At 42.2% G+C, this 27988-nt stretch overlaps 1 protein-coding gene across 2 annotated transcripts; it reads right to left on the minus strand.

The window, feature by feature from the left end:
• Window positions 1-34: 34 nt before the first annotated feature.
• Window positions 35-27383, minus strand: AAAS (aladin WD repeat nucleoporin). Of its 2 annotated transcripts, none has more exons than XM_039347753.1 (18): window positions 27235-27383; window positions 26096-26315; window positions 24802-24924; window positions 21511-21638; window positions 18642-18754; window positions 17835-17926; window positions 17215-17261; window positions 16314-16412; window positions 13417-13560; window positions 12060-12180; window positions 11454-11578; window positions 11227-11287; window positions 10226-10316; window positions 9203-9296; window positions 8610-8677; window positions 4683-4758; window positions 2455-2539; window positions 35-414 (listed from the first exon to the last, which is right to left on the minus strand). In XM_039347753.1, the coding sequence occupies exons 3-18, from the start codon at window positions 24922-24924 to the stop codon at window positions 271-273; spliced, it is 1611 nt and encodes a 536-aa protein (XP_039203687.1). In that variant the 5' UTR covers window positions 26096-26315; window positions 27235-27383; the 3' UTR covers window positions 35-270. The 2 variants fall into 2 exon arrangements, with proteins under 2 accessions (XP_039203687.1, XP_039203686.1); XM_039347752.1 differs by having other exon boundaries at window positions 24802-24928.
• Window positions 27384-27988: the final 605 nt, after the last annotated feature.

The raw sequence follows: 27988 nt of genomic DNA on the forward strand, positions 1-27988 counted from the left end.
TTCAGGGAAAAGAACAGTAGGCCAGTACAGGATCTTGGAACTGATGTGTTTAATTTTTTTTTATTTGCCCTAAATACAACTACAACATCGTCCATTTCAGGAAAGCAGGCAGGCATTCCTCAGGTCCAGTTTCTACCGCAGACCATATAATCCACGTCCAGCTCATGGAGGAAACACATACAAAATCAAATCTCAGTCCCAGGTCTCCCCAGGCTGATGGAGACAGACGTTGGGAGCCCTGCAGAGCGAAGTCCTAGCAGAGTTGACCCTTCAGAGTTCTGAAAACAGTGGCTGCTCCCGGGTGTTGCTCCAGCTGGCCAAGGGCGCGAGAGGACTTTGCCCAGAACTAAACGAAGGAAACTGAGCAGTCACAAAGAAGAAAGGCACGTGGCTGATACTTCCGTTTGACCAGCACTGTGAAAGACAAGACACAAGCATCAAACCAAAGGCAAGAAGCAAAGCATTCCTGTTTGCTCAAGAGGTCCTGGGCAATCACAGATGGTTTCTCTCTTCTCGCTGGGAAAGATCCCAGGTCATGCAGCATCACACCTGGTCTAAAGCAGAAATGCATCCAGCAAGCCAACATTGGAAAGATGAACGAGCGGGCGTGCTGTGCATGATGTTGGACTCTTCTGTTAGGCTCAACTGGCTTTTGCTTATTGGCTTTATTGCTTTTGCTTTTATTATGTATGTGTTTTATTCTTGGCTGTACGCTGTCCAGAGTTTGGTTTAAGATGGGCAGCTATATCTTTTAGTGTACTTATGTATTTTAAATCAGTGAACAGACTTGCTTGTGGAATGTGGCTAAAGAACCTGAAAGTTGATTCTCTGGCCTGATTGCATATATCAGTGTTTCTCAACCTTGACCATTTTAAGGCATGTGGACTTCAACTCCCAGAATTCCACAGCCAGCATTGCTGGCTGTGGAATTCTGGGAGTTGAAGTCCACATGCCTTAAAATGGTCACGGTTGAGAAACACTGGCATATATCCTTTCTTTCTATTGGTTTTGTAACCATTATGAAGCCTTTTCCTTTCCTGACATCTGATTTTCGCCTCTATTTTCTTATTCATATCTTGACAGTGAGATGGGCAGTATATAAATTCAATAAATAAAAATATCAGGTGGAATGTGGAGAAGACACAAAAACGCACAATCATGTGACTTAAAATGGATTGAAAAACAGGTTCTCTTAATATTACATTGTGAATACAGCCTATCAATCCTTTTCTTCCCCAGCACTAAATGTACATTCGTACTCTTGTGACTGCGACAGATAAAGGTTTCCCCAAGGCTAAGACTTTTAAGTTTCCTTCGTCTGTCCAAATCCCCACCTCCGCAGTTCCCATCTCTCTCCAGAATATAAACTGGAAGGAATTGGTGATGCCGCTATATTTTGATTGACAGGTCTAATATTCAATCATCATATGTGTTGATTGGGTTGCACAGCCAGATCATTCCAGCACGGGTAATTTTGCAAGTCTGCGTTAGTTGTTGCCATTTTCTCCTTCTTCTCCTTAAACAATTTCAATTTTGTAGGTAGCTTTTGAAGATATCTGGGGGCTATAGCTGAACTTGGTGTTACCCTGTAGTTTCAGGCCAGGCAGTAGAGAACTGAGTTTAAAAGCACGCTAAATAAATAAATAACCTCTTTCCAAAGTGGCAATACATCTAAATAAATGATTTATGTTGAAATAGGGACTGATCTCCTCTTAGTCAGAGTAATATACTTTCTTACATAAAATAAATATAAAACTTTGGCACAGGAGTCAAGTGTGCCTCATATTTCATTTCAGCTTTCAGAAGTCTGGAAACAATACCTTAAGGGCTTCAAAACTTGGTTTTAAAATTTAATAATCTTGGGACTCTTACGTTTCTAATTGTATATGTAGCCCAGGACAGAATCATGCAACGCGCACAAAATCCAAACAAATCCCTAAGCCAGATTCCAAATATATCAATCTATGCAATTCAGAAAAACAAAACAATAATTGAGCATCAGAGTAATATCTAAGCCAAATTACATGACGCTACAAAGCAACCCACCCCCTTTGGATCTGGAGATAATTTTACACTAATCCTTACTGTGTTGATTGGGAAGAGCCCGGCTGTTGAGTAAAATATATCCCTTTAAATTTTCACCTAGGATATTCTAGAATAGACAAGAGGAATCTTACAATTACTCCAGAGGAATTGCAACACCCATCCAGAGAGACTGTTGTTAGTGCTCTGTGAAATGTGCATAAGACAGCAAAATAAGCCAACATTATATTTTATGGGTTTTAGGATACCTGGTGACAGCAAAACCATCCCTTTCCTTGATCAGCTTAACCCTCTTACAGCATTTAGAAAACACAGATTCAAGTAGCACCAGCAACTGCAAAGGCAGCTACAGTTCTTGCCAGCTGGCTCAGGCATTCTTCACAGATCTCAGCACATGGCGGTTGAACTTACCACAGTTAGAAGGGCTCCCTTCTTAAAGCAAGGATGAAAAGTGACCAGCTGTGGCTGAACCCCATCTTCACCCTGTAAGAAACCACTAGAAGTGGTAGAAGAAAGATACTGCATATTATAACAGGGATACCCAAAGGCTGTTTAGAGAGTACTTAGAGCACAGCACACATCAATCTTGACAAACTTGAATAATGGGCCCTATCCAACCAAATGAGTTTCAATGTGGAGAAAAGCAAAGTTTTACATTTAGGCAGGAAAAATCAAAGATACAAGTACAGATTGGGCAAGACCTGGCTTAAAAACAGTAACTGTGAAAGGGACCTTGGAATCCCAGTGGACAATCACTTAACCATGAGCCAGCAGTGTGCAGCAGCAGCTAAAAAAGCCAACACAATCCTCGGTTGTATAAACAGAGACATAGAATCAAGATCACGTAAGGTATTAGTACCGCTTTATAAAACCCTAGTAAGACCACACCTGGAATACTGCAGCCAATTTTGGTCACCATATCACAAAAAAAATGTTGAGAGTTTGGAAAAAATTCAGAGAAGAGCAATTAAAATCATCCAAGGCCTGGAGACTAAAACATACGAAGAATGGCTGCAGGACTTGGTTTTGGCTAGTCTAAAGAAAAGAAGAAATAGGAGAGACATGATAGCAGTATTCCAGTATTTGAGGGGGTCAAACTATTCTCCAAAGCACCAGAGGGAAGGACGAGAAAGAATGGTTGGAAACTGATCAAAGAGAGAAGCAACCTGGAATTAAGGAGAAACTTCCTGGCAGTGAGGACAATTAACCAGTGGAACAGCTTGCCTCCAGAAATCGTGGGCGCTCCATCACTGGAGATTTTTAAGAAGAGGCTAGACAGTCACTTGTCTGAGATAGTATAGGTTCTCCTGCTTGAGCAGGAGGCTGGACTAGAAGACCTCCAAGATCCCTTCCAGTTCTATATTCTATTCTATTCTATTCTATTCTATTCTATTCTATTCTATTCTATTCTATTCTATTCTATTCTATTCTATTCTATTCCTAATTCTAATTTTATTCATTCTAAATACTTATTCCGTGGCCAAGCGGTTTCTAATTCTCCTTATCTAATATCCCAAGGGTGCTACCTCTCCTGCTTCTTTGACTTAGAGTGAATGACTTGTTGCCTAGTGCAGGGGTCCCCAAACTGTGGGCCGTGGCCTACTGGCCACTGGCCTGCAAAACAGGCCGGCCATTTGCGCACACTCACCCTCTGAGGCTAGCGCCACCGCCGCTACACAAACTGGACACTGTGGGACAAAACCTGGATGGTGCAAGTGCCCGCACAGCAAAAAACAGAGCGGTGCTAGGCAGTGTCATGCTAGCACCGCCCCGTTTGCGTTGCATGTGCTTGCGGCACCGTTTGTATGTATGCACGTGTAAAATGATTCCTCCTCCCTTTCTCTCCAATCCACCAACTGAGAAGGGTTGGAGACCTCTGGCCCAGCAGACATCTCCTAGCAATATTTCGCAGTGTTCAGGCTGTCTGGAGTTACAGGAAATTGAAGTTCAGCAACATCTAAAGGGCCAAAGAGACCTCACCTCTTACGTCTAGACTCGTGTGTTCCTCAATGCAAGCCATATCTACCATACAGTAGCCCTTAACTTACAATCATTTCTTTAGGGACGATTCGAAGTTACGATGGCACTGAAAAACACAACTTACGACCGTTTTTCCACTGGTGACCACTGCAGCATCCCCATGGTCACAGGATCAAAATCCAGGCGTTTGGCAACCGACTCGTATTTGTGACGGTTGCTGTGTCCCAGGGTCACGTGATCACCTTCTGACAAGCAAGGTTGATGGGGAAGCCAGATTCACTTAACAACCGTGTAACTTAACAACTGCGGTGATTCGCTTAACAACTGTGGCAAGAAAGGTCGTAAAATGGGGCAAAACTCACTTAACTGCCTTACTTAGCAATGGAAATGTTTGGCTCCATTGTGGTCGCGAGTCAAGGACCACCTGTATTTATTAAGAGGAACATGATCTGGAATTTAAGCCAAAACTTCCAAAGATTGACAGGAAAACAGAAAGAACCTCCCTCATCTGCCTCCCTTCCATAACCACAATAGTTTGAAGAGGACCCTCCCCTTCAAAACTATATAAAGAAGGAAAAAAACAATCTAGATTCTGTTGATAGATAAGAAATGGCTTATGGAATCCATTTCCACATAAAGAGGGACAGGACAATACAAACCAGGGCAGAAGTTCAAACACAGGGTTATTGCGAGTCCGAAACACTGCAGTGATAGTCTTGGAGGCATCCAAATTCCCTGCAGGGAAAAAAAACACACATTAGAAGTAGGGAACTTTGCAAAGCACTTCGTGTATGTAAACTGTGGGCCAAATGTGACAGCCAGACATGTTTTCCAAACCGACGGCATCGCCTAAAACAGCTGAAGGTGGGATGGACCTTGTGCTCATATTCCTAGATCTTCCTGCCATGGCTTTCCAACCACGTCCATGAGATTTTGGGCGTCATCTATAAAATAGGGAGACTTAGCTCAGCAACCTACGAACTTCCCTTGGCTTCCCCAATGACTTTCACATTGGCTTCCCCAATGACTTTCACATGAGTGCGGTGCACTGGGCAACCATTCGTAAATGCAAACAGGTTGCAGATTTTGGTCACATGACTGCAAAGGACTGGGATGGCTGGAACTTTGAGGGCCAATCTTAACCACTCTGTCAACAGTGCTAATATTGGATGTTTTTGCTTTGACAACAAATGGAGATGCAACCGTTTTCTTCTTATGTTTTACTCTTAGAATTAGAGTTACATGATGCTGGGGGGAGGAATGTGCATGAGGGTTTAGCTAGACATAACAATACTGTACCTAGTGTGAGAACCAAGGTTATTGAAATAAGAGATGATAAGAATTGGCGGGCTGGAAAATTGGAGGGGAAGCCTGCATTTCAAACTAACTGGAGAATGTGATTTATGACACACACTTTGTTCAGCACCATCGTTGCTGACCAATGGTTGCAGATCGAGACTACCTATACTGACACTTTTAACATTTGGGTTGGAGAAAGCTCCTGGGAATACAATCGACAGCCAGGAAAACAAATCAATCGATCACCAAACCAGTCAATCCAGAATTCTCCCTTGAGGTTCAAATGACCAGGCTTAAGTTATCCTACTCTGGACGTTTTATATGAGAAGAATTAGCTCTCTGTAGAAGTCTCTAGTGCAGGAAAAGATGGAAAGAAAGAGACAAGCAAGACCAGCAGCAAGGGTGAGGGACTCCGTTATAGTGGAGCATTTGAAGGACCATCCCAAAGATGCTTTTTCTTTGTTTTTCTTTGAAGATGTCTAGCTTCTCATCCAAGAAGCTCCCTCAGCTCTTAGTTCTTCTTGGATGAGAAACGAAACGTCTTCAAAGAAAAACAAGAAAGTCCAATTGCCTCTTGAAAAAGCACCTTTGGGACAACCATGACCTGGATGACCGAGAATCTCCACAGACATCTGAAGGACCAGATTAGGGACAAATCATCATGGAGAAAAATCTACGTGGTTGCTGTAAGTTGACATTAACTTGATGGCCTGTTTAAATATTGCTCCTCTCATCTTATGGAAATATATTTAAAGGAAAATGCAGTTTTAAAGGACAATTTGCACCAAGCTTTTAGAACAACACAAGCTAGCATACAAGAGCCTTTGCTCTTGGCTACTGCACAAAAAAGGCCTGAGCTGGGAGGAATTATCTCACTGATTGACAGTCGTATGCAATCAGTGTGGTTGTTGGTCTTTGACAGCACAATCCTGTGCACACTGTCAGGGGAATAACTCTCAAGAAACTAACTGGGACTCTTTGCAATAAATATCCTTGGGATTGCCCTGCCAAATCTTTCCGTATTTGAAAAAACAGAAAGCAACTTCAACGTGCATGTGAGAAAGCAGAACATAGAGGAGTTTACTCAGATGCAGAAGCAACTGTTTCTAGTTCTTTCTTAGCCAAGACGTTTCTCCTATACCAGGGGTAGGCAACCTTGGCTCTTTTTTTTTATTGAATTTTTTTTAAAATTTTACAAAAAAAATTCCCTTCCCCAAACCCTCCCAACCCACCCCAACCCAACCCTCCCCCAACCTTCCCAGAGCTGAATACAGGCTTAATTAAAATTTAAAAGAAAAATTTTTAAACACAAATAAACCATATACAAATTTGGTTATAATAATTAAACAAATCATAAAATACTTTAACACCAATACTTAAAAAACAGAAAGAGAAAAAGAAAAGAAACAAGAAGAGGAAAAAAGAAAAGAAAAAAAAGAATATCTAAAAAATATCTTAAACTTTAAATGTAAATTATTCAAAAGCTAAGTAATATTTTTTTATATCATACTTATATTGTATAAAATTTATCCATCTTTTCCATACCAAAAGGTACTTCTCTTGTGATTGATCTTTCAAAAAAGCCGAAATCTTTGCCATTTCTGCTAAATAGGAAACTTTAAGAAACCATTCTTGCAAAGTAGGCAAAGATCCTTCTTCCAACATTGCCCTACTAACAACCTAGCCGCTGTAATTAAATTTAACATTAATATAGTTTCTTTACTGTCGCAATCGGAAACAATACCCAACAAAAACAATTGTGGAGTAAATTTTATCCTTCTCTTAAAAATTCTTTGAATATTCCACCATATCTTAATCCAAAAAGCTTTTATATTTTTGCATAACCACCAAATATGATAATAAGTAGCATCCAAGCAACCACATCTCCAACATTTAGGCTGCAAGTTTGAATACATACGAGACATTTTTTGTGGATCAAGGTGCCATCTGTAAAAGCAACCTTGGCTCTTTTATGACTTGTGGACTTCAACTCCCAGAATTCCTGAGCCAGCATGGCTCAGCTTGGAAACCTCCCCTTTCCCCTCAGCATGGCTGGCTCAGGAATTCTGGGAGTTGAAGTCCACGAGTCATAAAAGAGCCAAGATTGTATACCCCTGTCCTATACCATTTCCCAACTCTCATTAGATTTATAGGACCGCCCAACTCACTGTGGCTCTGGGTGGTGTTCAACAAAAATACGAACAGTAAACCAAAAGAACCATAATATTAAAGCAGGCCCGATATATAGAATAGCTACTGCTCATGCTCTCCTAGATTCCTTAGAGCTTAGAGAAGAGTTGTCTTATTTGGCAGAGTGTTTCAAAAATCGTGAAGAAAGAGGTGGCCCTCAGCTTTAAGAGAGAATGCTAGCATCTTTTTAAAACACATTTTGTTTCTGAGGCACAGCAAGGTAGCCACTTCATACTTGCAATACCCTTCCCCTCATTTCCACAAAAAGGGGGTGAAATAGAGGGCTGAGGGTCATTTCAGTCTTCAAGCAGGATGCGCCATTCCCAAATACAACAGACTAACATATGCATGTACTTTTGTAAAGCAGGAAGTGGGAATTCTTTCATCCGTGTCCTTTTTTCCAAATATATAATTTTGAAACTGACGGGGTCAGTTTGGGCAAGTGCCTCAGCCTTTATAGAACTGCGGGTAAACTGTGGGAAGGGAAAACGATCGCACGTTCCATTTGAAGCTCTCTGGAGGAAAGGCAGAATGTGAAATGCAGAAGGAATAAAGGAGCAAAAGCCCACATAATGTACGGAAAGTGTCATAACATTCTGAATTATCCACATAGCAACGTACTTAACATATTTCGAGGGTTTTATCTGAGGAGTGCAAGAATGCCATCATCCTAAGAACACTAAATTCATCCTTGTTTTGAATAATTTTAAGGCATTTTTTTCCCCTTTCCTTTTTGGGTTTGGTAATATCCTTCTTTTTGCCTGGAGATGTAACATATAAATGTCCTTTAAAGTGCACACAAAGCACAACGTTATGTTATAACTCGTGGGTTTTTGAAGCTTTCTGTGCTTTCTGCTTGACTGTATCCAGGAGGGGCAGAGGAGGCTGTTATTGTTGGTTGTACAAATCGCTTGCATTCACTTTCAGAGATGAAAGACAAACCTTTCTGGAAACAACACCCCAATGTTTTTTTTACAAAATGCTGCATCTAGAGAAGGTCTCAGAATTGGGCACGGGCATGTTTGACAAGCGCATCCACCCTTGCCCTCCATTTCCCCCAGCCTCCCTCCCCATGGTTTCAAAGAAGCAGGCTTCACCTTGAATGACCACTGCAAGCCTCTCGCCGCTTGGATCCCAAACCATGGACTGCACTTCCCCTCCAATCCTGGAACACAGGGAGAGAGGACGTGAAGCAGAACACAACGCTTAAAATGTTAACGGTCAACAACGAGCATTCGAACTTTGCTGCAACAGGAAGAGAAAAGAGTTGGGAGTCCAGAATAGGATGGAGAGGATGACTTTCTTAACAGTTAAAATGTCAACAGCAGGAAGACCAGTTGCTTTAAAACCTGCTTATTAAGGGTTTTATTAATGGCATGTTAATAGGGGAAAAACTACCTTAAAAAAAAAACCTTAGTTCATTCTACAAACATGTATTATCATCAAATTATTATTACTGTATTAAGTTTATCTGCAGCCCGTCTCGAGATTTAAGGAGCTATACAATCTGGCTCCAGGGTTTCTAATTGCTGGAAACCCTATTCAGAAAAATCTTTGACTCCCACCCAAGCCCAGTTCTCTACGCTTCCAGCAACCAATGTTATCAATGCTCCAGAGCAATCACAACAGTGTTGAAGGCTAAAAACGCTCAACCAAATTCCACGTACACACGGTGTTCCCTTTCTCTCACCTCTCCTCCCCATAGAGAGTCTCGAACGTGGTCTCTGAAAGATCTGCCACAATGGAAGCTGTTTTAGACCCACCGACCTGCCTTTGCTGCTCTCCTGAAATATTGGAAGTTGCGAGAGAAACCAATCAATAGGAGGATGTAGGTAGAAAGTAGCTTTACACCTCAATCAGATTCTGTTTGTTTCTCCCATCGTTTATTACTTTCTTCCAGCAGTTCTTCCAGATTCTACTTTGCTTGTTATCTGTGTTCATTGAATAACCAAGTATCATGCAGAATAATCAAATCTGTGTTAAACAAATATGAAGTAGCACTATGCAAGACTGTCAAGACTGTAATAATTTAACAGCTAACCAGCTTGTATAATGTGAGATATATGATGTAATGAAGAGTATGACTCAGCAGGGTCTACATCCTTTTAAGAGCCAGCTGGGTCTGTGTCTCTTTAAAAGCTCTGTATAAAAGAGATGTTTTCTATCTTTCTTTCGTTTTCCTGCTGTGACGGCTGTGTGTTGGAGACTGCTGTATTAACACGTGTGTATATATTGTTCCTGGTGTATGATATTATAGATCAGGGGTGTCAAACTCGCGAGTGACGTCGTGCAACATATCGGGCCAGTTTTGCCATTGCCGGCAATGGGGTGGGCGTGGCTTCAGTATGATGAAACCGGCCTGCAGGCTGGCAGTCTGACACCCCTGTTGTAGATAGTGTAAGATAAACCACCATTAAATATAGACCACTATTTACTGACCTTGCTGGGTTATCTCAGTGCAATAAGATTGTACATGCTCTGACAAAGACACTAAAGCCAATTCCATGGACCAGTCAAAAATTTATTCAATAGCATTTCTTCGCTGCTCCACTGCACTGGATACGCAAGAAAGAATCACCAAAGAACATCGCCCAATAACCTCAACCTCCACTTCATTAAAGAGACCAAGATGCAAGCATGCTGCCTAAAACTATTTTTTTTTCATGCTGCAAAAATGGAGAAGCCATTATTAGTGTCACAACTGCACACTCACCACTATATTCCAAGAAAGATAAGGAATAGATCACAGATTCCCCCTGGACAGTGAACAGCAAACGGCTGCCATCTGGACTCCAGCAAGCAGTCTGCGACCAGACAGAGAAAATGGAAAAACAAATCCACTTTTGATGCAGGTAAAACAAAAGGACCAGAATTCGATTGCTGAGATTTTGCTGTGTTTCCTCATATTCCTGCGACAGGATTTGACCAGGCTAGGTAACAGTTCAACCTTAAAGACACATATATTCTTTGGTTTTGGAGCGGTTAAGCTACTGTAACTCCATTCTACAGGAAGGTGTGTTTGAAAGCTGTTCAGAGACCTGGTTTTTTTTTTTTTTTTTTTTTTTTTTTTTTTACAAAAACTGCCCCTATCATAAAACACCAACCCCTCTGGTCACTCTGTTGGCTAGGCTGTCTGTCTACATCCAATTCAAAATGCTGATTTGACCAATAAAGTCCTTTAGAGTAGGGGTCCTCAACCTTGGCAACTTTAAGACTTGTGGACTTCAACTCCCAGAATTCCTCAGCCAGCTTTGTCCACAAGTCTTAAAGTTGCCAAGGTTGAGGATCCCTGCTTTAGAGAGCTTGGCTCCAGCACCATCTTAAGAATAATCTCCCTCCAGTGGAATCTCCCAGACCTTTGGAAGGGGATGCTAAGAATCCCGTCCCAGAGGTATATTTAGCAACTTATTTATTAGTGTTTTGCAAGGCAGGAAAGAGTATGAATAAATGGATGAATAAATGATTGGTTCATTACAGTCACAAGCAAATTCCAAATAGAAATTCAGTTCCTGAATGGAAAGACTACGCAATTCAATTGGGTTTTGATAACTGATTTTGGTGTGGGAGTTTTTTCTCCCCAAGATTTTATACTGACCAGGCAGCTATGTCTTTGACTGTGTACTATTGCTGAGCTGAATAATATGAACTGGGCAGTACCACAATTTTTTTGTAAATCAGTTAAGAACCCCTCACCATCTCGTTTTCCCAACGTACCCGACAAGGGCCTTTGAGAGTCGGCCATTTCTCGTACGTCCACATCTGAACCTCCCACACTCTGCAACAAGACGGACAAAAAGTCGGTAAAAAGAAATGGAAGCTGCTTCGGGAGCACCTTTCAGATCGAAGAAAGTAACAATGTCCACTGTTCTTTCCCACCGTCCACTACTCCACTGAAGAAAGAGGACTGATCTTCGATGACTGGTTTCAAGACTTCTGCTCACCTGAAGACTGCCGAAGGTGTCGCTGCTAGCACCTTGCTGCCATCAGGTGACCAAGCCAGGTACGTGACCCCGCCTCCTCCAAACCACTGCAACTGGATACAGTTTTCGGTGGAAACGTCCCACACCTGGCGGCACAAGGTCAAAAGAAGAGAATCTAGTGTGGAAGGATTCTTCCAACCGGAATCTTCTAGCAGCCCTCATTTCAAACTAAAACAACACCACTGATAAAAGAGTCTGATGGGAGAAAAATTAACATCGTGCTACCCTGGAGACCTTCTGAGAAGATTGCCCAAAACAATGGCCCCCAAACACTTTGACTATTCCAGGACCTCCGTTGCCTGAGAGAACCAGATTTGCAAAAAGGCATTGACTACAGAGCAATGGCAGTGGCTCTACTCGCCACAGCTTTTATGCTGCCTCTTGTTGTTCTAAAACTGAGAGTGGGGAACGATGGCCTCTTGGTGACTTGTGGACTTCAACTCCCAGAATTCCTGAGCCAGCCATGCTCAGGAATTCTGGGTGTTAAAAGTCCACAAGCCATAAAGGGGTCATCGTTCCCCACCTCTCTTCTATACCGTAATAGCAGTAGCAGCACAACATACTTACAAGCATGGCTGTATCAACAGGTGAGGCTGACAGAAGCAATCCTCCGCTGGGAGCCCAGGCCAGGCTGGTGATGGGACTGTGGCCAGGATGGCTGAGCACTTGAGCACAGCCAGAGGAAGGCCTACAGGAAACGGAGACACACGTCACAGGAAGCCCGTCATGTCATTTCTTTCGATGTTCACTGTCGTCTCAGGAAAACCCACGCAGCAAGCCACAATTAAGCCAGAAGTCAGTGTGTTGTGTGAGCCCACCCAGATGCTTCTCCAGATATGAGCACGTACTCTAATAAAATAACACTGGGTAGTTAAGGCTGAGCAGCAGTTTGAATCTGAAGGTCAGAAGGGGCTTAAGAGCTACATAGCACCACTCAGCTCTCCTTAACCCAAAAAATGTCTTCTACAGTTGCATGGATGACAAGTGTGCAATGACAAGTGTGGATGACAAGTATGCAATGCTGGGGAAAAAACATGGCTGCCTTAAGGGACTGCAGAGAGGTGCTGTGACTGCAACCTTGTAGGGCTCCAAAGCACCTTTTCCCTTTGAGTCCGAAGCCCTGAACAGCCCTTCTGCAGATGTTCCCTGTGCCAGCCAGGGTACATCAGTACATCTATCATCCAGTGCTGCAGAATTCACCACATCCCCATTAACAGAAATGAGCAATGTGTGCAGTTAAGTAGCCGCATGATGGCCAAACATCAGAGAGGTTGAGCAGCACTGTTAATATTTGGGATGGAGGCGGGCACTTAGTGGCCTGAAATATTTGGATCCCAGCCTTCAACAAAAATAACTCCCAGATCAATAGAAAGGTATCGTTTCTGTTCAGAAGCTTGCAATACCAAGAGACAACAGAAGATATTTTCTTCAGTTTAAGAAAATAAGGATATTAAAATAACGTATCTGAAAGCCACAAAGATATCCATGCACTGCCACTCTCTGCTGGACGGCTGCCTATGTCCTTGAGAAGAGACCCAGAACTTGCTAAGACCTGGGGGGGGGGGATGGTAGCTTTCCTTTCTTTGTCTCCAATTAGCAGAAGTTGAATGGAGTACAGGGACCTTCATTTTTCTTCCACTCTTTACTTAGATCATATACTTGGGAGAAGGGACACGTGATATATGATATGCGGTTTGGAAATGGGAAAAGGTACATGGAGGAGTGGGGGAAAGCTGTAAACAGGGAAGAGATTTAGAATATACTAAAAGAAAAAGAGCTGGGCTGCATGAAGGTCTTTTCCGTCTCAAGCATCTGAAATCTAATAATCCCTTCCTTCAAAACAGCAGCAATGAAATAGCAATTGTGACTTGCTGGCTAACGTGGGCTGCCATCACTGATTTATCCACGAGATCTGACTGGTTACCTGGTAGAGAGGGAAGTGGGATCCAGGTGCCAGATCAACACACAGCTATGGCACCCCACTGCCAGAATGGATGCACACAGTGGCTTCCAGGCCATCAAAGCCACATTTCTTTGCAAACGATGCTTCAGGATTGGAACTATAGTACTGGAGAAGAAAACCCAAACAGAGACATAAAGCAGATTATCAGTGAAATGAGTCTAAAGAATTGATGTAGACTACTCTGTGTGCTCAAACACCCTTAAAATGACATGACTCAGAAAACAAATCAGGATTTGTCCTTTGTTGCTCCAAAGTGAAAGACAAAAGAAAGTTTTCAATTATAGAAAGGTAAATTTCAGTTGCATGTTGGAAGAAACATCTTAGCAGAAAGCAAGGCAGGCTCCCCTTCCTGAAGGTGTTCAAGACAACGCTACAGGAATATTCTTTTATTAAGCAGAGGACTGGATTAATGGCCCTTTCAGTTCCTAAGATTCCGATCAATAGGTCAGATGTTATATTTCTACATACGAGCCCAAGAATAAAACAATTGACTTTTATTTATGTAGATTTCCACACAGAACAACTAGGCAAGTGGTTTGACAATTGGTTTTCCGCAGGTTTTGAGCCATTTCTACTGGATGATCACCAGGAGATTGCGGAGATCCCTCACAAGATAGATTTTGGTTTGGCCTTATTTATTACAGAATATTAATATTTTAATTTTGGCTACCTGCTGGTTGGGCGTAAAGCCAACAGCTTTCCTAAAGAAAAACATTACAGTGCAAGTATAATAATGATCAAATACTAAAAATAATCTTTTAAGGCCAAGTAAGAAAGAAAAGTCTCAATAACTACAAAAATTAATGAGCCACTTGGGAGGGCAGTGGACTAGTTATACCCTTGGAAAGAAGGGTTGCATGCTAGTTTGAGGGCCCAGGGGAAAAAATCTTCTCTTGCAAACTTCCACAGAGAGGTACTCCTCGAGTTATGAGTGTAATGGAGCCTGCCCATCCCACTCATAACTCGAAAACTCGTAGAGTGAGCTTCGAAGGAGATCACTCCCTTGCTTGTTAAAATGCACACAGCTTGTTAAGCGAACATGAGGTATCTCAGGGTGGGGAAAGGCCATGGAGGGCCTAGTGATGGAACAGGCCCCCAAGGCCTCCCTGACCCACTAAGATACTGCATGCTTCCCCTTCCCTTCCTGCCGCACTGGATTCACCTGGAAAAGATCTGTGTCCTCGCTGCCGCCCAGATCTGAGGCTGGGGGACGCTTCCACACCCTCTCCGTGGCCCGATCCAGGCTCTGGAGGCCTTTTCCAGGCTGCTGCCACCCAGATCTAAGGCCGGGGAATGCTTCTTCCCTCCCGTGGCCCAATCCGGGCTCTGGAGGGGTTTTCCAGGCCCGATTGGGCCACTGGGGGGGCTGCGAAAGTATTCCCTGGCTTTAGAGCCAGGTGGCAGTGGCCTGGAAAAAGCCTCTAGAACCCGGACCAGGGCATAAGGGGGTGCGCAGAAGCATCCCCCGGCCTCAAATCCGGACCGCAGTGGCCTGGAAAAGGCCTCCGGAACCCCGATCCAGCCTCCGGAGACACATGGAAGCGTCCCGCAGCTTTCGTTCCGTTCTCTGTTGCATAGAACAGAGGCCTAAAGTACCATGAAATCATGCGAGATCAGTAGCATGAGATCTCAACCCACTGATCTCGTGTGATCTTGCGTTACTTTAGGCCTCCATTCTCTGAGAACGCACTGAAGGCCTGGAGCAGCCAAGAAAGCGAAGGATCTCGATCTTCGCAGGTTGAGTATTGAAGGTCTAGTGCCTAGGCCAGGGGTAGGCAACCTTGGCTCTTTTATGACTGGTGGACTTCAACTCCCAGAATTCCTGAGCCAGCCATGTTGAGGGGAAAGGGAGAGGTTTCCAAGCTGAGCCATGCTGGCTCAGGAATTCTGGGAGTTGAAGTCCACAAGTCATAAAAGAGCCAAGGTTGCCTACCCCTGGCCTAGGGAGACCCGGGGCCGGGATGGGGAAGGAAGGAAGGAATAACCAGGGTGAATGTTGCAGAGCCTCTGTAGTCGCTCGTAAGGGCGAATGACTGCCGTGGTGCTACAATATTCGTAACTTCGGGACTTCCTCGTAAGCACTAGGGGGTGCTCATCACGTAACTTTGAATGAGCGTTCAGTGAACACTCGTAACTCGAGGAATACCTGTACTCTCAAGCAGATCCTCCCTGTATATTTTATTAACTGGGCAGGTCCATATGGGAACATCTTCACTTCTTGACAAGAATATGCAAAAGCACTTGAAACAGGCACAAAGGTGGGCAAAGAATACATGTACAGGATGGCCGACCTTTTGTCTAAATGATCTCCTTCTCTCCCTCTGCCCACAAATTTTGGTGGGGGGACCAGCTTGTTTTCAAGCAAACCTAGTTTGTTCTTATACACAGCTCCTATTACTATTTCTCATCTCAAGATCCAATAATCCAACTATAGTGGTACCTCAGTACTCATCCTTAGTTGGTTCCAGGAGGAGCAATGAGTATCAAAAACAAGAGTCCCAAACACATTTTCCCCTATAAGGAAGAATGTTCTGAGACCCAAGGCAGCCAACACCGACAAGTTCTAGCTTGTGCATTGAGTACCACACAAACAACGAGTACTGGCACAAAAATTTCACATCAAAATGTGTTGAGTACCAAATTTGATAAGTTTCAAAGCAGTTGAGTACCAAGGTGCCACTGTATTTCTTTTCCTTGACCTGTGCTAATCAACTCTTAAGTAAATTCTTGAATAGAACTTTCTATACCACCCTGGAGAGTTCAAGCTTTCTAAATGTCTGTCATATGCCATGTTCATTGCCACTGGCTTCAGTCTGTTCAGAGTAATGCTCTTACCCTAGGCCAATTAGGTCCCTTACCTGTTGGTATTGTAAACATGGATGGAGTCATCCAGAAGGGCCACTGCAAATTTGTTGGTATGAGGATGCCATGCAAAAGCGCGGATTGAGCAGCCTACCCTGGGTATGCAAGACAAGGGGCATCAAAAAATATCATTGGGCTTGTTTCCATCTAAAAGTCAAGTGGGATTTAAAAGTTAGAAGCTACATAATTGGGGTTGGTTGGCTGCATGCCACAGAAAATGTCAATCTAAATGAAAACTAGATGATTCTGAAGAGACATGTCAGAAAGGCTAACCAACAAGGCAATTACTTCAGAAAGCATGTGTATAAAAAGAGCCGAGGTGGCGCAGCAGTTAGAGTGCAGTACTGCAGGCCACTTTAGCTGACTGTGTTCAGCAGGTCAGCGGTTCAAATCTCACCGGCTCAAGGTTGACTCAGCCTTCCATCCTTCCGGGGTAGGTAAAATGAGGACCCAGATTGTTGGGGGCAATGTAAATATATATATACATTGCTTACTGGTGTACACCGCTTAGAGAGTGCTTGCACTTAAAGCGGTATATAAGCCTCATAAATAAATAAATAAATAAATAAATAAATAAATAAATAAATATACGAAGGAAACATTTTACTTTGCATTTATGATTAGCCACAGAACTAATGCCTGCTATTCTAGGGTTAACTGATACTATAAAAAATATGAGTTTTGCCTAAACTAATATGCATTCAGAAACATTAAGGATTCTGCAGATTATCTAGTAAATCAGACTTCTATACACAGTAAAGAATACGTATCATGTTGATAAAACACGTCAATTTCAGGTTTAAAACAGATCAACTGGATCTCCCTCCAATAAGGGAGATGGTTCAGACAACAACTGCTCTTTGGTTGTTGGACACATGTAAACCACCCAGGACTCACCAATCCACAGCCTGGGAGAATTTGGCTATTATATCTTCGCTTGGCAGCTTTGAGAAAGAAGAAACAGCAATGTTAATACTTCCTTGGAAGCCCCGTTAAGAGTGGCCATATTTGAATACACAGGAGAAACTGGCTAAATCAGCGGTTCTCAACCTGTGGGTCGCGATCCCTTTGGGGGTATAATGACCCTTTCACAGGGGTCACCTAAGACCATCGGAAAACACACAATTACATATAATGCTTTAATTATGTTCAATTTGTAACAATAAAAATACATCCTGCATATCAGATATTTACATTACAATTCATAACCGTAGCAAAATTACAGTGATGACGTAGCAACAAAAATAATTTTATGGTTGGGGGTCACCACAACATGAGGAACTGTATTAAAGGTTCGCGGCATTAGGAAGGTTGAGAACCACTGGGCTAAATGGAGAAGGAAAGGTTCCCTCCGTGAAACTGAAAGAATACATAGCTAGCATAGCTACGTTATCATAGCAATTGGCATCTCAACCAATTGCAACGCCATGTGATCCCAGTATGGATTGGCATGGTTCCCAGTCCTTAATTGCCCCGGGTCCTTCTGTTCTACTCGGGTTGCGTTATACAAACCTCACCGACAAATGGGGAAAGAAGGAGCCATGGAGGGAGGATATCCAACAGCAGAGGGCTAATGCACATCGAGATCCAGATTTCATCCATTGCAGAGCTGAAAGATAACACAGATTGTCCTCGTAACTTATAACCAGTTGCTTAATGGCAAAAAAAATGCCCATTTGAGTGAGTAGATTTAGATTCATGACCGCAAGATTGCTTAACAACTGCTATAAAAAGATGGTTGGAAAATTTGGGCCGGGTGATGTGGTTTCTCGACTTATGACCACAATGATTTATGACTGGAATTCTGGTCCCAACTGATGTCATAAGTCAAGAACTTCCTGTACAGAAGACACAAAGTGTGCCAACTCTAAAAATGTACATGTTTTAAAAAAATGACCTTAATAAACTGGATCAATTTTCTTTTCTCATGCTTATATCTTATCTTCAAAAGAAAAAAAAAACCCGTCTTTCTTTTCAGCAAGAGTAACATCTGAGAATGTTATAGCCTTGCCAGAAGAAAAAAATGTCTCCTCTTATCTGGGAGATGGCATATCATTCTTCCAGGAAGCTTTGGGAGGGAGAAATCTATCAGGAAATAATATCCTTCTAGTGAGCCAATTTAATCAAATCAATCCTGAGGATAAATGGGACCAGTGGATATCACAGCTACATCACTCCTACATCCTTGTTTGGTCTTATTTATTGCACCAATCACCGTCTCCTAAATTTCTAGAAAACGTGATTTTTCAGAGAGAGCTAAGAAACTATTTTCCTATCCGCTCCTCAACTGGTCAAGCTGTACTGTACAATTCTTAATACACTACCTAGCTCCTTTGAGGATTCCACCCAAGACTGCCGATTCGTTCCCTGGTCTGAATCCTCTTCCTCTTCTGCGTTTGCAAGTTCTTCAAGCACACCAGCCACTCCAATATCACGCCTAAATAAAATATAAACGTGTGAAAGCTCTATGAGGGAGCAGGATTATACTCCATGTGCAATTGGAAAAGTAATTTGTTGTGCATCAAAGCAACTTCAGATTTTTGCGATCCTGGCTTTTCCATTTCAGCTTCTCTAATGAGAAGCTTCAGTGTTCTTCTGTGACCCAGCCACATGGTTTTTATTCCCTATCCTCCAGGTTCACTGATCACCCAAGTAGTATTCTCCTGAGTCACCAAAGCCAGGTCTCTTGTAAAAAAAAAATAAAAAAATCTACATTTGGAAGCCAAGCCTTCTTCATGTTATGAAACTCAGCCAGATAATTTCCCCACTTACTCTTCTGTAAGAATAGCAGAGGAAAGCTGTGCTATTTTGTCATCACCAGCCTGGGCCTGGGAAAACATACCAAGAACTGCGAATAGACCAAGCACAGCTGCCATAATGTTATCCTGGTTCTCCACCTATGAAATGCTGGGGAATGCAGGCGTTCTCCCTGTGTAATGTATACGTGTCCTTAATGCTAAGAGAGAGGGAAGAACATAACTAATTCCCACAGACTGATTCTGGATTTTCTTGTCACTACCATAACAACCACCAAGCAAAGAACTATAGCTTAGCAGGCCATTCTCTAACTGCTTCTTAGCCATAGGTTTGACTGAAGATACCAGGTTGATGCTGTGGGAGATAAAAATATAATCCCCTCCTCATATAATGAGATAAGGCTGGAGCAAGCCTGAGATAGGCCCCACAGTAGTGATTTAAAACAAAGCTTTAATTTGAACTTTATGTTGTTTTCACAATACGGACATATTATTTGCAATCTGCTGAGCTTTGTGCAATACATATTGCAAAGTAGGTAGTTCCATATATATATTTGGAACATGAGTATTGTAATGGTGGGAAAAGAGGAACTGAAAGTAGTTGATGAATGCGGGTTCCAATGTACACGGGTATATGTGGAAAGTTATGTTCAGCAAAAATCAGCAGAAGTCAGGGGACCATCTGACTACAGTCTTAGAATGAGAAAGGGTATAAAGGGTTGGGACTGGACCTGATGGATTTGTCATTGGCCTATAGCTGTCCTTTTGGAATCTGCTATACCACATGGTCCTCATTGCAATGGGTTGTTAATGTAAGTGATGTTGTGTTACTTTGCTTGCTATGTTCCAAATTATTAGCAAAATAAACCTCTGAATCTTAAAGTAAGAATTATTGTTTTGTGCTGCTGTCTCTTGTCTTTTTCATTGGGTTTTTCCACGACAATGCCAATCAAAAGGATGGGTTATGCAGAGAATATTTATCTATATTATTAGCCCATTTACTGTCTAAAATAAGAAATATCTGTCATGGTTCTGATAGATGAGACCATTTAAAAGAACTTCAAGGCAAGAATTTCTTCCTTAAAGAACATTTTTTATTTGGCTAAAACGTAACTTCAGATACAAAGGTGAACCCAAGACTAAATTCCCCTCCACTTGGTTACAAATTTGCCAATTTCACTTCCCACCCCAAACTGCTTTCATTAAATCACATTCACCTACTGTTAGAAAACACAGGCACTCCTCCCAGATGCTCCAGTCCACCAAAATGTTATCAGAAATGACCTTGGTTCCCATACATGTGAATTGTTTTGGCTAACTGAGAACTACACCCACACACCACTCCTTCTTCTAACCCAGTGGTTCTCAACCTGTGGGTCGGGACCCCATTTGGGGTTGAATGACCATTTCACAGGGGTCGCCAAATAACGCAGTCCACCATTTTCCCCCCCTTTTCCTTAGCTGTGCTACTCCCTTTTATTCTATTGGCTTTTGAAAGCCAATAGAATAGACTCTCTTGAATAGAGTCTAATTCTATTGGCTTTCAAAAGCCAATAGGAATTGTCCAGGCTGTCTCTGCCCTGCTGAGCCCGCCAAAAGTCCCATTCTGCAAACGGTGCTGCACCAGTTGAGTAGTCCTCGACTTACGACTGGTTGAGTAGTCCTCGACTTACGACCGGTTGGGGGTCGCAGCATTAAAAAGGTTGAGAACCACTGTTCTAACCAAATATGTGGCAACGAAGACAAAATGAAAATGGCTTCAGTTCGGTTTGTCACAGCGTTGACAATATCCTTTTCAGACTCAACTCTGCTGGGACACAGATGCAGTTCTTTTAACTGCTTTTAAGGTGTGTTATGAACATTAAATGACTCTATTTAAAACTGAGAAGAACAACCGTGTAAGTTGGACAAGGACATGAAAACATGAAGGCAGGAGACTTGTAGGTTTAAATAACAAATCTGATCCAGCCACTAATCAGACTGGTCATCCTAAGAATTTGCTGCCACTTTTAATCTATTTAGCCTGTCCCTCTTTTCTCTGCCAATGCTTTTCTCCTCTGATTTAGATACCGAAAGTGAGAAATTCACGAAAAAGAGAAAACAGCAGAGAGAGAAATCCCCTGAGGGAAAAGACTTGGCATTCCTCTTATAGTTCTTCAACTGAGAACTGGGAGCCAGCACTTGTCTTAAAATTGAGGACAATCTGTGTGGAAACACGTAGCTCAGGCATGATCATCCTAACCCAGGGGTAGGCCACCTTGGCTCTTTTATAACTCGTGGACTTCAATTCCCAGAATGCCTGAGCCAGCCATGTTGAGGGAAAAGGGAGAGGTTTCCATGCTGAGCCATGCTGGCTCAGGAATTCTGGGAGTTGAAGTCCATGAGTCATAAAAGAGCCAAGGTTGCCTTCCCCTGTCCTAACCCAATCCCAACTTACCAGGCTCTGATGCACCTCTTCCAGAGTGACTCCCGGTGATGAATGAAGGCCGGCTTCGTGCTGTGTTCCAGGCGACTGAAAGCTTTCAGATTTTCTTTGGGAAGGATGGGGGTGGGAAGACTTTCCATCTGCACAATTATCCAGATAATTAAAAAGGAAGTAAAATTCCCTGACCAGAATTATTTGTACAAAAAAAAAAAAAAAAAAAAGTTGGATAGCAGGACAACCAAGGTTCCAGTTTCACTTCAGTTTATAGGCAGCACGAGAGTATTCTGATTTTTCTGATTTTTTTATTAGCCAACAGATACTGATCAGAATTCAGAATATAGAAAGTGTTTCTTCCTTCCCTCCACACCTCAAAAGTCCAGGCAGCACATACAGAGATTCAAAAAAACTAGAAATAAAGCTTCTGGTTAAAGGCATACAGAGCTTTATGTGTGGTCTTTCCCTGAAACTAGCAGAAACATTACTTAAACATTATGTAAAATAAGTCACAGAATGAAAGATTTTCTTGGAAAAGAATTTGTTTTTGTTGGTCAAATGTAAACAAGCCTAGCCCATTGCCTTCTGTTATTTTGTCTCCTTTCCTGTACTTGAACACTCCTTTTCAAGTTCACACTAGACTTGCTCAATCAGTATTTCTTTTTTTTATTTAAAAGTTTTATAAATTTATTACAATATAAACCCCCCCACCCCTTCCCCCACTTCCCAGAGCTGATTACAGGATAAAAAATAAAATAAACAAACATAATCTGACTAACATAAACCAACTATACTATCAAACAAAACCATAACACACTTTAACTCCTTCTCCAAACAAATATTAACAAATTAAATCAAAGATAATAAGATAATTATAACTATTAATAATTATCTAAAATCTACTCAAAAGCAAGATAATACTTTTCAATCTCATATTTCTTCTGAATATAATCAATCCATCTTCTCCAAATCATAATATATTTTTCTTGTGATTGATCCTTCAAATAGGCGGAGATTTTCGCCATTTCTGCTAAATTAGAAACTTTAAGTATCCATTCTTCCAAAGTAGGCAATAAATTTTTCTTCCAATATTGCCCCACCAATAGTCTTGCAGCTGTTATAAGGTTCAACATCAAACTAGTTTCTCTAACATCAAAATCTACAATAATACCCAACAAAAATAATTGCGGAGTAAACTTTATCTTTTTCTTTAAAATCTTTTGAATATTCCACCAAATCTTAATCCAAAAAGCTTTAATACCTCTACAAGTCCACCAAATATGAAAATAAGTTGCATCTAAATTTCCACATCTCCAACATTTGGGCTGTAAATTCGGATACATGCGGGATAACTTTTGGGGATCCAAATGCCATCTATAAAACATTTTATAAAAATTTTCTCTTAAATTTTGCGCCTGAGTAAATTTTATATTTCTAACCCAAATTGTCTCCCATGTATCCAATAAAATCGGTTCTTGAATATTTTGCGCCCATTTAATTATACAATCTTTAATTAATTCTGTTTCAGAATCCAATTCTATTAAAACATTATAAATTCTTTTTATGAGTTCGACTTTGATCTTTAATCTGTTTTACCAAATTAACATCCTCTAGAGTAATACCAACCTTTTGATCTAACTCCACCTCACGCTCAATCAGTATTTCTGAAGACCTTCTGATGGAGGTTAACCAACCCCCTTCAAAAAATCACACACAGGTAGTTCACGACTTACAACCGCAACTGAACCCAACATTTCCTTTGCTAAGTAAGGCAGTTGTCAAGCCAGTTGTGTCTCATTTCATGATCTTTTTGTCACAGATGTTAAGCAAATCACTACAGTTGTTAAGTGAATCACGTGGCCATTAAATGGATCTGGCTTTCCTCCCCACTGATTTTACTTGTCAGAAGCCTGTTGGGAAGATAACAAATGGCAATCATATGATCCCAGGACAGTGCAGCTGTCATAAATACATGCCAGTTGCCAAGTTCCTGGATTTTGATCGTGTGACCGTGGGAACACTGCAAAGGCTGTAAATGTAAAAAACAGTCATGTTGCTTTTTTCAGTCCTGTTGTAACTTTGAACAGTCACTAAATAATAATAATATAATAATAATAAAATTGGAAGGGACCTTGGAGGTCATCTAGTCCAACCCCCTGCTCAGACAGGAAACCCTATACCATTTCAGACAAATGGCTGTCCAATCTCTTCTTAAAAACTTCCAGTGTTGGAGCATTCACCGCTTCTGGAGGCAGGTTGTTCCACTGGTTAATTGTTCTCACTGTCAGGAAGTTTCTCCTTAGTTCTAGGTTGCTTCTCTCCTGGATTAGTTTCCATCCATTGCTTCTTGTCCTGCCCAGCTTTGGAAAATAGCTTGACTCCCTCTTCTTGGTAGCAGCCCGAGATATTGGAACGCTGCTATCATGTTCCCCCTCGTCCTTCTCTTCATTAAACTAGATATACCCAATTCCACCAACCGTTCCTTATATGTTTTAACCTCCAGTCCCCTAATCATCTTTGTTGCTCTTCTCTGTACTCTTTCTAGAGTCTCAACATCTTTTTTACATCGTGGTGACCAAAACTAGATGCAGTGTTGCAAATGTGGCCTTACCAAGGCATTGTAAAGTGGTATTAATACTTCACATGATCTTGAGTCTATCCTTCTGTTAATGCAGCCTAACATTGTGTTGGCTTTTTTGGCAGCTGCAGCACACCGCTGGCTCATATCCAAGTGATTGTCCATTAGGACTCCGAGATCCCTCACAGTTGCTACTATTGAGCAAGGTATGAATGGTTGTTAAGTCGAGAACTATCTGTACTGCTTTTAAGCAATTCTTCTGCCCTTCCTAATTTGCATTTATATTTTGAGGCTAATTCCTATATTATTTTTTTCAAATCACTGTAGATAAAGGCTACCAGAGGTGAGCAGCAAGAATCCAGGCAATCCCTTAGAAGGCAGCAAAGACCTTTCTCCATTATACTGCTGCCATTTAGTGGATGTCTGGATTTTTGCAATTCAGATCTGATAGCCCGGCTAGAAATATTTAAGTCAATCCAACAAGGAGCTGAAGTATTGATCCACTAACGGCAGACTCTAGTGGATTTCATCTGCCTGAAAGAATTAGTGATAAACTAATCCTTTCAGGTAGATGAAAGAAAAGTTCAGCTTGTTTCCCTCCCTTATTTTATTGTACTCATCCTAAAGAATCAAGTTAAGTATCCATCTGACCATTACATTTTTGGAAGGCTTCCTATTATTAAGACAGGATGGTAGCTGATTTCTTTCTATGGTCGGAAACTATGACTTACCTGACTTTGGAAAGTAAGTGGAAGCTTCTCATAGCTATGGCCAAAAACCAGGGCATTGTTGAATTCATAAAGGGTGATGTCTCCTGGAGGAGGTGGAGGTGGAAAGAGTGCTAGGGAACACATCTTTCTGGTCATTGAGGAAAAAGCAAAAAGGAGGAAAGGAGACTCCTTAAAGCATGCCACACTGGAGGTTTCATGCAAAGTAATTGCACACTGCTAGACACAGTGCTACTGACTTCTCCAGAGAGGCCAGCAGCATTACAAATAATTTAGGCAGACTGACTAAAAAGCTTTGCAAAATTGCTCCTCTCATAATTTATGACTTTGACTCGTGAATAGCAATAAGAATCAGAAAAGAATATTAAAAGGAAAATAAATAATATAGTGAAGGATAATAAGCTGACAAAAACAGCACTTGTGCATAATCAAGGCTGGCAATAACAACATACCATACACTCACGCGGAAAAACAGGTTCATCTACTGTTCTGATCCAACACACAGAAACCAGGTCTTTACAATTCTACAGAAATTTAATAGGATTCATATCATCTTAAGAATCTGGGGGTACTTATGACCCGGATTTGAAGTTTTGACTGTTGCCTCGCCTCCCCCCAACATTTCCTTCTGATTTTTAGCAAACCACAACCACAGCAAACCATGGGTTAGTTTAATGACCACCACAAAAAAGCTCTTAAAATCAAGTTGGTCATGTGACCGACCGGTTTTATGACCCTCACAAGCTACGATCATGATGGACGGGCTCCATTACAATCGTAACTCAAGGACCGCCTGCATCAAAGGTATGACATAATGCATCACTGAATGTTGCATTTACAATTGCAAGCCATTTTATTAAAAACCTGATGCAAAAATTCAAATGAACAATTCATTCGGGTTTTTTTTAATTCAGTCATCATGTGTTGAGCTCTCAAGAAAACAAACAGCAGAGTACGACATCCCTTTTTAAATAGGTCATTAGTTCAGACCGTCAGTAACACAATGGTGACTCTGAAGTTGGTCCCCTAAAGTCAGTTTATTTCCATGTAAATAGGCACAGAATTAGGCACAAGATACTTCCAAACAGGGTTTTTTTCCTCATAGAACGGCCAGAACAGAGTTCCGGCACCTTTTTTGGATGGAACCTTGTAAGGTAGGCAAGGCAGGTTGTATGACATGTGTGAGTTCCAGCACTTTTTTTTTTTAATAAAAAAAGCACTGCTTCTAAAGAAATATCTAACAGGTTAGTGCAGGAGGAAGCTAATTGCTCATTGCCCAAAGCATGCCGTTCAATACCTGTTGCTGGGGGTTGGCGACAGAGGGACAGATGGATGGGTCTCATGTCCTGCTGGTGAGCCTCCAGAAGGCATCTGGCTGACCGTTGCAAGATACAGAGCGCTGGATTAGATGGACTTTTGTTCCAATGCAGCGATTTTCTGAAATGTGGCCTTGAGCATACAGATTCCTCTGTTTACCACTGTTGCACATTCAGGCCATTACCAGCATCTCAGATAATCTGAAGGAGGTAATAATCGCAATAACAACAACAGCAATGATTATAAATCCAGCAATCCCACTCTCCCTCCTGATAAAACACTAATACACTCTGACAGCTGTAACAATATAATATCCTTGTACAGGTAATCCTCGATTTACAACAGTTCATTTAGTGGAGTTACAATGGCATTGAAAAAAGTGACTTATGACTGTTTTCACACTTAAAAACCGACCACTGCATGGTCCTGTGGTCAAAATCAGCCGCTTAGCAACTGACTCATATTTATGGCGGTCACAGCATCCTGGGGTTAGGTGATCCCCTTCTGCAACCTTCTGACAAGCAAAGCCAATGGAGAAGTCAGATTCACTTAACAGCCGTTTTACTTACTTAACGGCTGCAGTGATTCCCTTAATAACGGTGTCGAGAAAGGTCGTAACACGGGGCAAAACTCACTTAACAAACGTCTCACAGAGCAACTGAAATTTTGGGCTCAGTTATGATCTTAAGTCGAGGACTACCTGTAACAGGAATTGTTATAAATCAGCGGGCTCACTTTATCCCTTTGAGATAAAACAATAAATATTATAATGCCGTATAGCGATTATTATAAATCCAGCGGGCTCACTTCCAGAGTTCCTCCTTAGAATAAAACAATAAACCGGGATGATTATAAATCCTGGGGTCTCCCTTCGAGAGCTTTCTCTCGGGAGTGGAACACATGCTGCTGGCCCGGGAGACAGAGGGGAAATGGGGGAAATCAAGCCGGTGCCTCCACATTTCCCCGAAACCAGCCGAGGCGGGCTGCCAAGCCCTGCTTTCCCCGCGCGGGTCTCGATCTGGAGCGCTCCGCCAAGACGGGGAAAAAGGAAAGGCCTGCCGAGCCTCTACCCCTTCCGCCGGTAACGGGACCAGGCCTGGCCGAGCCCGTCTCACTTACGCGGCCGCAAATCTCTGGCAGAAATCTGGCTTTTGTTGGGAGCGAAGGAAGGCCGAGAGAGCGCGAAGGCGCTCTAGCCCAATTTCGGCTTTTCGCGGGTACTGTTCAGGCAGACGACGACGGGCGCCGCACGGGGCCAAAAGAGTCAAAGCGAACGCCTTGCGTTGGCTGCGGACCTCGAGCTGGCTCAGTTTAGGGATGGATTCGCCTCCTAGCGGATCGGGCGCGTAACAGGAGTTCCCAGCCGGATCGGGCCGACGCTTTATGTCTTAAAGGGCCCGAGAGTTTATTCCAGGGGTCTTCAAACTTGGCCCTTTTATGACTTGTGAACTTCAACTCCCAAAATTCCTCAGTCAGGCACACTGGCTGAGGAATTCTGGGAGTTGAAGTCCACAAGTCATAAAAGGGCCAAGTTTGAAGACCCCTGGTTTATCCCAACCCTGTTTAACTAATATATGGTTCTACGTGCCTATTACTCCGTGTTGTGCTTTAAAGGCTTGGTGTGTATTCTCAAACCATTATGCTCAGAATGCAGACTGCACACCAAGCTGTAAAAGACAGAAGATTTTCTTCCAAACTTTATCCCCCTAGTTGGGGAATACAAATTCCCACAAATAGTTGCTACAATAAACGTTAGTCTTTAAAGAGCTGTGCAAAATGTCCTTTGTTTGTGACATTACGTTTCCTGTTGCAGCTTTGCATTTTAACCAAGGATGATTGACCTTACACGTAGTCCTTGACTTAACGACCAGTT

This window comes from Crotalus tigris, unplaced genomic scaffold, assembly GCF_016545835.1.
Source record: "Crotalus tigris isolate CLP2741 ecotype Arizona unplaced genomic scaffold, ASM1654583v1 scf7180000018101.4720394464:4744507, whole genome shotgun sequence".
NCBI lineage: Eukaryota > Metazoa > Chordata > Lepidosauria > Squamata > Viperidae > Crotalus > Crotalus tigris.

What these genes read in the sequence shown, in the direction of transcription:
- AAAS (XM_039347752.1), bottom strand. Translation starts at nt 26,169, where the DNA reads ATGCCTTCTGGAGGCTCACCAGCAGGACATGAGACCCATCCATCTGTC. An exon ending in CACTTACTTTCCAAAGTCAG is followed by an intron (nt 21,639 to 24,801) that starts GTAAGTCATAGT and finishes ATAATTGTGCAG; the next exon opens with ATGGAAAGTCTTCCCACCCC. An exon ending in GCTTGCAGTGGTCATTCAAG is followed by an intron (nt 4,759 to 8,609) that starts GTGAAGCCTGCT and finishes TTTTCCCTGCAG; the next exon opens with GGAATTTGGATGCCTCCAAG.